Source organism: Mastigoproctus giganteus, chromosome 5 (genome assembly GCF_048544385.1).
Source record: "Mastigoproctus giganteus isolate SK-2022 chromosome 5, ASM4854438v1, whole genome shotgun sequence".
In the NCBI taxonomy this organism is placed as follows: domain Eukaryota; kingdom Metazoa; phylum Arthropoda; class Arachnida; order Uropygi; family Thelyphonidae; genus Mastigoproctus; species Mastigoproctus giganteus.
In genome coordinates this window covers 192,476,398-192,489,338 of record NC_143579.1, presented here as the reverse complement: position 1 = coordinate 192,489,338, position 12,941 = coordinate 192,476,398, and the positions used below count along the sequence as shown (strand labels likewise).

The 12,941-nt window shown below is 39.0% G+C and overlaps 1 protein-coding gene across 1 annotated transcript in view; it reads left to right on the top strand.

Moving 5' to 3' along the window:
• LOC150085959 (carboxypeptidase D-like) overlaps positions 1 to 12,941 on the top strand; it is a 325,596-nt gene that overhangs the window by 132,059 nt on the left and 180,596 nt on the right. The window contains exon 2 of the mRNA XM_090374305.1: positions 2,605 to 2,817. Within this exon, the coding sequence (XP_090230431.1) occupies positions 2,605 to 2,817 (213 nt within the window). The remainder of the gene's footprint in view (positions 1 to 2,604; positions 2,818 to 12,941) is intronic.

Below are 12,941 nucleotides of genomic sequence, written 5' to 3'. Positions count from 1 at the left end.
ATAGTGTAGTGCATCTCTAGTAGAATAGTGTGTGTAGTGCATCTCTGTATAGCGGTGAAACGACATTCACAGGGGAACAGTGGTATATGCAAGCTCCAGGTGTACAAACATCACGGTTTCTGGATAAGTAGATTATAAATCAGAAGATTTCCCATATATATATAATATACTTTTTAATTACTCTGGTTGTCTCGGCGGTAAAAAGTTTACTTGAAGGTTAATCGCAGAGGATTAAAGAATATTTTTGACCTTTTTTGAAATATTCAACAAACGATGTATATTCGCTTTGAATTGCTCTGACTACTACGACCACGCTAAAAACTGCAGTCTTCCTACATTTCAAAAAACTTTCCGTACATCACATTACTAAATAACAGCTTTATCTTTCTCATCTGGATTTCTTTAACACTAAAATTCAGTCCATTAACTTGTCACAGAAATACGTTATTAGTAGACAGGATTTTAGAAAACGGCCTTTCTTCACAGTCAGTTTCTTTGGCAGTATTTCTAGCCGCCGCGTGGCTACATCGGTGTTGCTCATCTGCCTCCTTGTTCAATGGAAAAGAAAGGAACGAAAAAGTCGAGAAAATAAATTCTCGATCACTTTAAAAGTTTCTACAAAATATGGCCTCAAAAAGTTTAACAACTTTATATTGCAGCATTGGCAATCAAGGCAAATTTCTCACTGGCACGAGCAAACTACGCTCGGAGTTAATGTTCTTAATTGGCTCCATTACTCATGGCATCATCTGGAGTCTAAAAGGAGGAGTTTTATCCAGAAGAAAGCCATAATTTTTTGTTTGATAATTTGCGTTATTTAAATGAATTAAAAACAATTTTAACAGGCTGATTCCCTTCTTTTACCCTTAAAACAACAATGCCATTTTTTATCCGCTCTTGCAGAAGAAAAACTAAGTTTTTTTTCACTGTCGTGCCCTGATATAATTGGCTCTTGGTAACAAGCGCTTGAGAATTTCAATTAAAGCAACAAAGTGTTCTTCTTGTTAGCTGCTCTATAAGTGCTCCCATATATTCTTGCCTTATTTCCTGTCTCAATATAAGCTAGGGTTCAAGAATCTTAATCTCTGATGATTAAACAACAAGTACGTTTAATCGAAATTTTCTGCGCAAACTCAAACTGGGCTCTTCACCCGGTATCATAGGATACTAACATAGAGAGAAAGAGACACTCTTCTCTTTGAATCATGTGCTGGATTTTATACTTAACTTTGCCTTTCCAATCAGTGCATTTATAACAGAATAAACTGTTTTTGGATTCTTCGGTAAATCAAACCATTCTGTAATGCTGCGGGGGAGGGGGGGTTTAAGTCCGCGTTTTCCTGAAAAGTGAGATAAATCTTTTCTCTATACTTCAGTATTTTTTAAAGCTCAGAAAAAAATATCAACAGCCAGATTTTTAAAATAATCTTCCACTTTAACTGATGCTGGATACCTCATTTTCTTCAAACGTTTTAACTGCTGCTGTGGTATAGGGTTTAGTATAGTGCTAAACTTTAGTATAGTATAGGGTTTAGTATAGTGCTGCTGTAGTATAGTGCTGTAGTTTTCCTTTCACCTTCGTTCTCTATATCAGTGACTCTGCAACATTATCTTTATGAGTTGCAGCCAACAGCAGATCCGCTGAATACTCACAGAGAAGTATTCAGAGAAGTTGCTACTCACAGAAGCATTTTGTGCTTCAATTCTGAGAAGCCCGGTACTGCTTAAATAAGAAAAATGTTTCTAATATACATCACTAGACCCCTTATGTTGATTTTTCAATAAAGCGGGTGGTTTGCTTTACTTGGATGCTGGTAAACTTAATCCTTATTTGTCAGGGCATAAAACTTTTATTAATAACAGAAATTCTTCGATAACACATAGATCACTGAGCAAGCTTATTTTTTTTTCTCTGAATAAAATGTTACAATTTTTTTGCATAAGAATATCTTTTATATATTTTACTCGGCATCCATAAACCTACTAGAGTATTTGCTCTGGGGAGGACTTATTTTATCCACACGTAAGATTTCTCTGCTCATGTACAAATCAGTTCCTATTATCCGAAATGCATCACATTTCTGCTCATAGAGAATATACAGTATTGTAGTGAACCAGGTTATTGATTATTAATTCCTTTACCATCATTAATTGGTATAACAGAAGACAACTTTGATTAAGATAAGCCGTGTATTAAAAAAATTAAATGAATGGATATTCGAGAGATGGAGTATTCCTGGCACTCGGCCAACTTTCTTATTTTATTATCCAACGAACCACTCTGAATGCGGTTAACTCCGTGTCACATAGAAGTTGCTTTCTTCTGCATATTTTTGAAGACTTGTTCAATTCTCTTCTTATAACATGGAACAATCACAAGCACCGAACCAACTTCCAATTTTCAGAACTGGAAGGGATGTATTGCCCGATAATTACAATCTCTAGATTTTAAGCGCAATGTTAATGTTTTCTTGAGTCTCCTTCTTGCATCCTTTGGTGCTTGTGATTACCATAAGAAAAGTAAAAAAAACTGAATGCAAACTTTGTATCCTTTATTTTGGAAAAAGTCGTTGTCTTTCTGCAAATGGGCTTTGTCTTTTACAGATCTCCGACCAGCTATGAAGCCTGCCTACTGGTACATCTCAGGTTTCTTTATAGTGATTATGTTCATCTACCTATCAGCTGTTCAGTACGTACGAGGTGTTCAGGTTGACTTCACATATCATAAATACGAGCAAATGACCAGAATCCTACAGGATATTTCTCGAGAACATCCGGACTTTGCTCTACTGTATTCTCTTAGCAAGTCAGTGCAGGGTAAGTACGCAAACTTTGTTTCTTCTAGAGAACTGGCGAGTTCGAGAAAAGCAAATTAAATTTTATTCACAATGACGATAAATACAGAATCGTTATATAATCACAAATGGCTGCGTACCATTCTTTAATAGTTCCAAGAGTTTGTTTGATGTAGGAATATTTTTATTAATCTATTTATGTGTGATTGCCCTCCTACAACGGTTACATTTTTTTCAATTAATAGTTTGGAATACTTCAAAAGAATTTCATGTTTTTCATTAATAACATCTCCAGTTTTTTTAAATATTGGATTCTTCTCTAACAAACAATTACCGGACGAAAACAGATTGGTAAAAGATTCAGTTGCAATGCATGTTAGCGTTAAAAAGTTGAAAATGTCTGAAGAATGGCAAACTTTTTTTAGAAAGTATCGTACATTGACAGTATTACTATCCTAAGGGAAAAAGAAGAGGATTCTTTCAGAAATATTTTCCCTCCTTTTTTGAAAACGATTTCGACTATCTTACTTTTCAGCTGCAGTTTGTCTCTTGGCTATTTGTGTGGTGCCGATCAGTGGAACCAACGCCACGAGGTGAAAGAAAAGAATGTCAACCCTCCAGCCCGCCTGATAGGCGACGTTTATGTTCCTTTTTGGGTTCTGTGGGTAAGTGACAACACTTCATTTCACCACGAGATACTTAATATATCAAACTCTGAGGAACTTTGGAATTGGTGACTTTAGGGGAAACTTGAAACTTTCAATGTGTGTCCTGAGTGGACGCCTGTTAACGTGCTGCCATTAGCGTAATTGCTAATAATAAAATGAAAGAAAGCGCATGGGCCTAATCTTTAAGTATTAGATGAGTGAATGGTCCCCTCATACATTTTTGGATTCTTTCAATCAAAGAAAAGAAATGCTAAATTTCTCCATCTGCTTAGAAAACGACCTTCTCTTCCAGTAACTAGATGGAATCTGTAAGAAATGAAAGATACCACATAAAGGGAAGCTTCTCAGAGAGAAATTCACTCGCAGTTTCCATATAATGCCTTTTGAGGAACATAACAGTAATAAATTTATGCATCTTAATCCTAGCATTAATTTTATTTTCCAATTTAAGATGTTACTAATGGACCCGCACCTTAAGTTTCAGAAGACCTTACGGATAGGGATCCTCTTTGGGTTATTTGCAGGTGTGCAGATATTGTCGTCCTACGTGGTCCCTTCATATGAAATTCAGAAAAGGATTAAGGAGATATCCAGTAAGGACCTGGACGTATTCTTGGAATGGCGTTGGGGTATCCATTCCGCCCCCTCACCGAAATGATGATGGCTTTTAAATTGTGTTTTTTACTTATTTAGATGGAATCGGATTGTCCAACTGTGTTTCGCAATAGTAACGAAAAAGATACTAATTGAACTTCTATAATAATTTGGCTAGAAGATGGCAGAGCTTCAAGGGGGAAATTCTGTAGACGAAGTACGAAGAAAAGTTGAATTATCGGCAAAAGTTGCTTTAGTGCTCTCATTTAATTTTCTAATTTTGACAAGATATTCTAAAAACATTTCTACGTCCTAGTAAAAATGAAAGGACAAGGTTATTGAAACGCAGCACATCAGGTCCTTTTCTCAATAGAACATTTCTTAAAAAAAAACATGATTGAGTGGATTTCAATGGTGTTTATCTATTTTGAAGCGATGGTAAATGGTCGCGTACACCTGATTAAATTTATAATTAATGTTTAAAGTTTATTGTTCCACTTTGTTTAAAATATAACTATTTTCACAAATTTTCTTCTTTTTCTTTTCGTCATATGTCTTAAATACCATCTAAAATAATCTTCATCCAAATTAAAAAAAATTAAGACCGTCTTGGATTGCGAATATATTTTCTTGTTTTTATGAATTAAAACTTGAATATTTACATATCCGGTAGTCATTCTCTGATTCGGATTCCTCCTTTCCTCTTTAGTCTGAATTAATCACGTTCTGCCATGCAAACATTTTCATCCATTATCGGTCACTACTGTTAAGAATTCTTGCAAAAATGGGGATTAAGTTAACTGCATGCCGGGAAGAAAAGGTGGGGTAGACACTGATTGCACCGTATTTGAGAACTGCAAAATATCGAAAGTGCCCGAACAAACCAGGCTCAGAGAGGTAAGAATGTGTTCCGTTTAAGTCTTTATCTCTTATGTTATCTCCATCTTCACCTATCTTTGCAACTCTCTAAGCGGAAATACTTTTGTTTAGTAAAGCAATCAGCTGAGATGGGGATGCCACTAGAGAGCCAGATTAAATGCTGTTGTTTGGCCCTGTCTTTGCCGATAACAAAATTTCATGACTCGTGTCGGCCTTGCGAAATACACGCGATACTGGAGTACCCTTTCGTACTTTGGTCCATAACTTAGAGGTCCAAAAAGCTTTAAGTTCTAAGAACGCAGAAACAACACAAGCGCTGTGGTGAGCGTTTCTTTCGTAGATTAAGTGATGGATACGCAAAGGGAGAAGCACTTCCCAGCCTTTTCTTAAGAAATTGTCAAGGTCAAAAGAATTTCATTTAACTTTATCTGGCAAGAGAGGTGCTCGCTGGTTTGTAGCGAGTTTTCGGTACAGAAGCGAAGTAACTCCTTCATAATCTTCCTGTCTTATATGAAGCGTTGAAACACGAGGACGAAAAATCCATACAAATGGATTAAACTAAAAACGTTAGCCATAGTCCCCGAAATAACAGCCTTAAAACTCCCATCAGTGTCATATTATTCTGTCCAGGCTGTCACACACCGAGCTTGACATATATGATAACATCTACAAAAACCATCCATCCAACAGCCTATCACGAAAGACAGCCTCTAACCATTATTGCTGGTTCGGATTCAGGTAATTCGCCAATATCTGTACCTTTTATGCTGTAGTCCTGCTTCTGTAATGTTTGTATAGATTTTGATGCTTTTTGATGACATAGTGTATGGTGATTAATTGGATAAAACACTGGCACAGATGATACTTGGAATACGTACTCTGAATTCGAAAGATGGCATTATTATTAAAAGGGATTAAGCTCTTTTGAGAGTATTAATACAAAGCAAGAAGGGAAAAGGCGAACTATGCTTTTTTCATTGCAGCCAAAAAAGCTCTGACTTCAAGCAATCTCTTCTCATAGGCGTTCATATTCTCTTCTCTCTCTCTCGTGCCAAAACCGAATCTTCTCAGGCAACCACTTTTCTAGAATACTATACTGCTGCTGAATGATGATTCTCGGGGATTACCTCCAGGCTTGCGCAATCTCAGAACGACAGTTTTATCAATGATAGGCTTTCTTTCGGAAACGTGGCATCCATCTTACGGCTGTCAGAGAGTCGGAGAGAAATGTCCTTGAAAAAGTTTTAACCGCATTTTTGACACTTTCTTCTTCGTTATTCGACAAGAAAATATAGACAAATTTGCCCTTCCGATTCACAAGCCGACATTCCTTGCTGTACTTGTTTACCGGTTAACGTGCAGGAAGTAAGTTTGGATTACGTGCGAGAGGAATGAATGATTAAGGAGAAGATGAAGGCTGTTGATACCGACGCCTACGTGAAAAGGTGGACGAATATTGCGTGATTCATGACATGACCGAAAACCCGTCTCGCGAGTTGCTGTAATATACGAACACGGAAATGCCGATGAAAATATTTGTGTACCTTTTTTGACAACCCGTCAACTCCTTTCGGTTGAAAGAAGAGGGAAGAAAGGGGTCCAAGTCGCGCCCGCAAATCTCAAAAGGATAATTCCTCTATTAAAGATGGGTGGCGTCGTTGATCGCAGTATTCAAATAGCACTACTTAACACGCCCTTTATTTTATTTAGATTATTCTTCAGAGATTCGTATTTCCTCCGATCACCATTCAGAGGGTTCTTCTTTTCTGTTAATGATTGAGTAAAACAGGAGTATTTCAAATTCCCTTTTGGGGGGAGAAAAAACGTTCTTGAAGTATTTGAGGTTGTAGTTCATGCACGCTTTTCTTGTTTAGCTTCACAGCAAAAAAAAACTTGAGAATAACTAAAATGCGTACGAAATCGAAGGGAAAATAAATAAAAAAAAACCAACCCGAAGACAAACACGAGTGAAAGTTATCAGAGAATTATGAACAACAAAAAGCATTGCCCAGTTGGAAATATTTCTATCCGGGCAGTGCGTTATCTTCTGTTGGCAGAAGGCTTGTTTTTGCCGCTTTGCAGAGCTTACTTTCTCACGTATTTGTCAGCTTATTTACTACGGCTGGAAAAAAAGGCCGTTAAAACCGAATTCGGGTGTTCTTGTAGCTCCATCTGACGTCATTCGAAGGAAACTTTAAAAACGGAACTCTTTGGAGCCGCGTATCCGAAGAAGGGTACGTATAAAACAGCAAAACCTGGCTTCCTTGGTACGTGTCAATATCGGAAGTTGCTTTTGATGTATGAATAAGAGAAGGCATAAACAGCGAGACAGAAAAGGCGTCCGTGTAAGAGAAGATAGCGTTAGCTGAAAACAGTAGATCAAAAAAGCTCCTTTGACTGGAAATCTTCTGAATACACCTCAGTAGCGCCGGACAAAAGCATCATCCTTATCTCCTCACAGAAGTACTAACTGCACAGCGTCTCTCTGGAGTGCGCAGGAAGCCGGCAGACGGGTCGAGCAAGAAAGGTAAATTGGATGGCTCTGAGTGGGGTAAATGGAGCCGTCCCTGAATAAAACTTCGTGATGAAACTTCGCCTTGTTCTGCAAAAGAGAGAGAGAATGAACGGCGCCTTCATCCGTATGCAAACACCTCACAGCACCGTCTGACAGACTTCATTTGTGGGTCCCGGGAAGGAGGTCAATAAATGAAGGCACGAAGGTATATCTCGCAATGTAATCTATCAGTATCTTCCCTCCAATTATACGGCTCCCTTCTTTTTTTTACACTTTGGAAAATGTTTTAATTACGATATAAATATTTTGTACGATTGATGCGAGTAAATGGGAATCGGTATTAATTTAATACCGATATACTGAGTCACAGAGGAAATTTGAACCTGACCTTTCCAATCGAGTGAAAAGAACGTTAATGTAAACGTGCTTAGTAATTATGCAGAAATAAACGAAATCACGCTTCGCGAATGTATTAAGTACCAAAACGGGGAAAGAACTTTTGACTGTGGGTTTTTCTGCAAAATACGGTATGATTGGCAACCTCAAATCCAACAGGCATCTTAAAAGAAGTCAATAGTCTTTCCGTTCGCTTCATGTTGAGCATGTGTGTTTAATGAAGCGCGTGCTCAAAAGACTAAGACAGCAAATTATATTATATTCCGGGACGGACACCCAGGATTGAAGGAGTTTAGAAGATAGAGAAAATATTACTATGTTTCTTGGTGTCACGTGGATTTGATCACAGCGTGGGGTAACTGCACTTTCACGCTGACCAATAGCAAACCGCAAAGGCATCGCTAAAAGAATTGCACTTAACGATGTCAGAAAACTTACGTTGATGCAGTCTACTCTCATTAAATTTCTGTGTCGCTGTTTATCTCGAAATCTCCTCCTCCTCCTCCTCAAGGCCGCATGTGGCTGGCGGTGGTGTGTCGCCTTGCTGTTCCGTCTTGTCATTAAAATAAGATCATCGTGGATTGGGATTAATTATTATTATGTTTTTGTCTTCCATAATTTGTTCGCCATGTTTTCACTTAATACATTTTCAACCGCTTTTTATTTTTTCATTTAATACCATCCAAAAAACATCCCCAGAAAAACCTGTTTAATCCCAGATATTGGGAGTGGTGGGGGAATTCCAGCACCGTGAGATTCTTGCACAACATACGTTTTCCACTGCATCCTTTGAGGATCATACTGTGAAAGACCCATGATTCATCTCCTGTTATCAGTGAATTCCAACATGTACTGACACACCAAATTAAATAAGAAAGAACCATCGGGTCAGAAACTTGTAATTTTTAATATGGAGTATTACCCCACGGACTTTAATGACCCTCCTGGGAACGCTTATTCAAGTTTTATTGATCAAATGTTCAAGTAAACCGAATTCTTGTCGCCTTCTTTGTAATTTCCAAAAATCTCTGTCATAATTGGTACTGCCATCTACCTGCGACCTTTGGAATGAACCATCACCTCCAGGGCGAAGCGTCCTACTACGTACTGGAAGATAGTGTGCATTGTAGCATATAGAAGATCCAGAATAATTCACTGTAACTGATTTCGATTCCTATCAAGAGAAGCGAAGCTCTGAATTTATTGCATTGTCGTTTAATTTGTTTGTAATAACACAACATTCTGAATTACAATGTGCGGCTAAAAAGAAACGAGAAATATTTTTTAAATCGTTATTTTGAATCAAGAATTTCAATGTTTATCCCTTTCAGAGTGCTCTCCAGCCGCACGTATGTAGCATCGGAAGTCCTCGGAAGATACCGCCTTGAATGCTGGCTTGTGTTCTTCTGAATGTCTACAAAATCCTCCAGTCGTTTTCCTTCGGGGTGGATTTTAATTTTAAGGAACAGAAAAAAATTGCACGATGCTAGATCTGAAAGATAAGGCGGGTGCTCCAATGTTGTGATCTTTTTTTTTTTTGTTAAAAACCCTCTTCTGCGATAGAGGAAATGACACGGCGCGTTGTTATGATGTCCAATTTATGGCCGGATTTGGCCGGCCATAAACTGGGCCGTGTCTTTCGAATTTTTTCACGAAATCTTCCTAAAATCTCATTCCTACTCCGCCCAAGTGTAGATCTACCCTACAAGTATCCTTAGGCTTGTAAACAATTGTTTGGAAATTACCATTTGGCCTCACAGAGTGAAGAAATCTAAATCCTCTTGCTGCCCACAAAAGGAATGTGGACAAATTAAAACGTTTAAGTGAAAGGCCAACACGTGCCTCCGGTGTTCAGCGAACTAAATGCAGCTCCAGCGTTTCCAGGAATAACTCCACGCCTACGACCTGCACCACTGGCGTTTTCGGATTTCCGTCCAGGAAATCCGAAAACGATCTATTGCGATCTTTGAACCCTGTACCAAAAACCCCAAAAACAGAGATATAAAAAGAAAAAATTCAGAATCCCATGTCACTTGTCTTAGCGTGATAAATAATTAAAAAATATATATCTCGGCCAATGGGAAAAAAACTAGAAAACTGGGTACAACGTCTCGAGAAAATTGAGGATTTAATATTGCTCAGAGAAGGGCAGGAAACAAGTAGCTGATGAAATGGCTTTGGATTATTCTTGAAGGTATTAGCAGAATAGCCAATACTCTTGAAACATACCTAAGAACCCGGAATAGCTCAACTAAAGAAAAGGAAGCCGTACTCAAATGGCAGATCCTGTCTCTTTCGCGCCTAGTGAGACTGTACCGCTGCAACCTAAGGTGCAGATGAATGACAATAAACCTGCTCTTGAGGTCTCTAGCCCTCTAGAAGAAATGCTAAGGAATTCTGACTACTTAGAATTGATCAAAAAATCACACAAAGGAAAACTCCAGATTCCTTATTAAATGGTGGCACCCCCTCTCAGCTAAATCGGCCGAACCAGACGACACACCAGTTACCAGCTCCACAAGGAGAAATAATGCATCACAACACTAGCAGACCAACTAAAGCGGCTGTCAGAGGTTCAGAACTGAACTATAAAAAAAATCCAAACCACCCAAATCAAGCGATCTGCAGCAAAACACAGCTGCAGTGAATATACAACAGCATTACTTCCAACCAACAACGAACAGTAATGCAACAAATACATCTGATGGTCACCATATGCAGTTTGAAAGTAGTTCCAAGAAGACAGTTGAACCAAGATCATGGGGGATGAAATCGGCACCTATCAGCAATAAAGTTCCTCCCAAACAAGGCAAGACCATCCTTAGACAAGAGACCTTCACCCAAGCAGATCAGAATCGTGATGCAGTTATTGGCTCTAACCCTAACACACTAGGTATTAAAACGGTGCAGCGTAGAGGAAGGTCAAAGCCCTCCAGCATTTTTATAAGCCGACTATGCCCGGAAACAATGGTGGAACAAATTGAAACCCTTCTGAAGCATCTTGACATACCCGGTACCCCCATCAAGGTCCACACCAGGCATCCACCCTATGCCTCTTTTCGGTCAAAGACCAAAGGTTCCAATATAGAAAGGTATCTAAACACAGCTGTCTGACCCGCAGGTCTTTTGGTATATAAGGTATAAGGTATGTTAGTGTCTAACGGCTCCTGGGATTTCTCCCATCTCCGCGGGTGTACATTGTATCGAGGCCAGAGATTTGAAGTGTGTGGGGGTCATGTGCTGTGTATTGTGTTGTGCCCTTTGTTCCTCCGGTCTATTAGCCGCCGAGCCCTAGTGGGACCCGACGTTACCACACCATGCCACGGGGAGGCTGACCGGGTGTACCACTGTAGCTAGAGTACTCTGGCGGGTCCTGCCACCTACTTTCCTGGGATTTCAGTGGCTAGGACCAGATTTAAGAATGAGATGATCGCTGTTTCTTGAGCAACGGTTGTAATTTTAACAGAGCGTAGGGTTGTTCGCTGATAACTTGTTCTAGGGCCAAATAGGTCGGGCAGTAATTTTGATGTTTTTAGATTTAGACCTGTGGGGGCATGAGTGTGTGTGTGTATATAAAAATATATATACACACACACCCACACACAAATATATATATAAATATATATATATATATATATATATATATAAACTAAAAAAAAAAAAAAAGTTGTGCAAGAGAAAAGTAAGGGAGGAAGGCAAAGACTGGAGGGTAGGAAACAGAAGAAAGGGGCCAATAGAGAAGATGGCCCCTGATGACAGTGTGGCATGCCCAACGCCTCACCAGAGAGAAGAGTGGGGTGGCGGGTGGACGAAAACCACCTACCCACAAAAAAAAAATAAATAAAAATAAAAAATAATAATAATAAAAAAAAAAAAAAAAAAAAAAATCAATGCCATCGTTTGGTAATCATAATGAACAACCAGCGGTACAACCGATCTCGAGACCAGAGATGGGCTGTGTGCCTCTCTCTCTGCGCAGCTAGGCAGCGAACCAGACTGACCCTTCCAACTTACAATGATGCAGATCAACGCACAACACTCTAAATGCGTTACTGATGAAAACAGGCTCATTGTAATGGAAAATTTATTTGATGTTATATGCATTCAGGAACCTTATGTCCTCTAAGCACTTTTATGGATAATCTTCCAAAGTTAAGGGATATCCCATGACTTCAAGAATCATTCAGTCCTCTGAAATAGATCCTAAATCTGCTATCGTCATATTAACAACAAGCTGGATATCACTGTTATCTCTGGCTTGTGTAATCAAAATTCCACCTGTATTTTAGTCTCTACATCAACTATGGATAATCTTCCAAAGTCTATAGGAAGGGGGGAGGGGTTATGCTATTAGTTAAGAAACACATAAAAACCAAGGAGGTGAAGCCAGTCGACATCGCTGGACAGTGCAGTGTTGAGTCAGTTTGGTGTGACATAAGCATTGGGAGATCAAAATTGAGAGTAGGAGTGTGCTATAGGCCTAATGACTCTGATGAGTATAATAAGGAACTGTACAGGGAAATAGAGTGGGCCAGTAAATCAGAGAGTCTTATAATGGGGGATTTTAATTTCCCAGATATTGACTGGAATTTGGGGGCTGGTCACTCACACACTAGCAAGGCTTTTGGGGATTTATTGGATGATTGTTTTCGACACCAGCATGTTCGGGAGGCAACTAGAGGGAGGAATACTCTTGATTTGATTATCAGCAGTGATTCTTCATGCATTAAGAATCTGCAGATAAATGAACCACTAGGTGGCAGTGATCACAGTGTGCTGAAGTGGGATTTACTCAAAGAGGTAACTACCATTAGGGGTAAAGGGAAGGATTATAGCTTTCGTAAAGGCGACTACGATGGACTGAGACAGTATTTAAATTCTATACAGTGGGACCAACTGATGATGTTACCAACAGCAAATTCAAAATGGGAAGATTCAAAGAACTTATCTTGGAAGCTACTAGACTTTACATACCAACTAAGAAATATTGTTCAAGGTTTAGGCCAAAATGGATGTCAGATGAACTAATGAGGCATATGGCAGAGAAGAAAGAGACACAGAAGCCTATGAGAGATACAAGTTGATATGCAACCA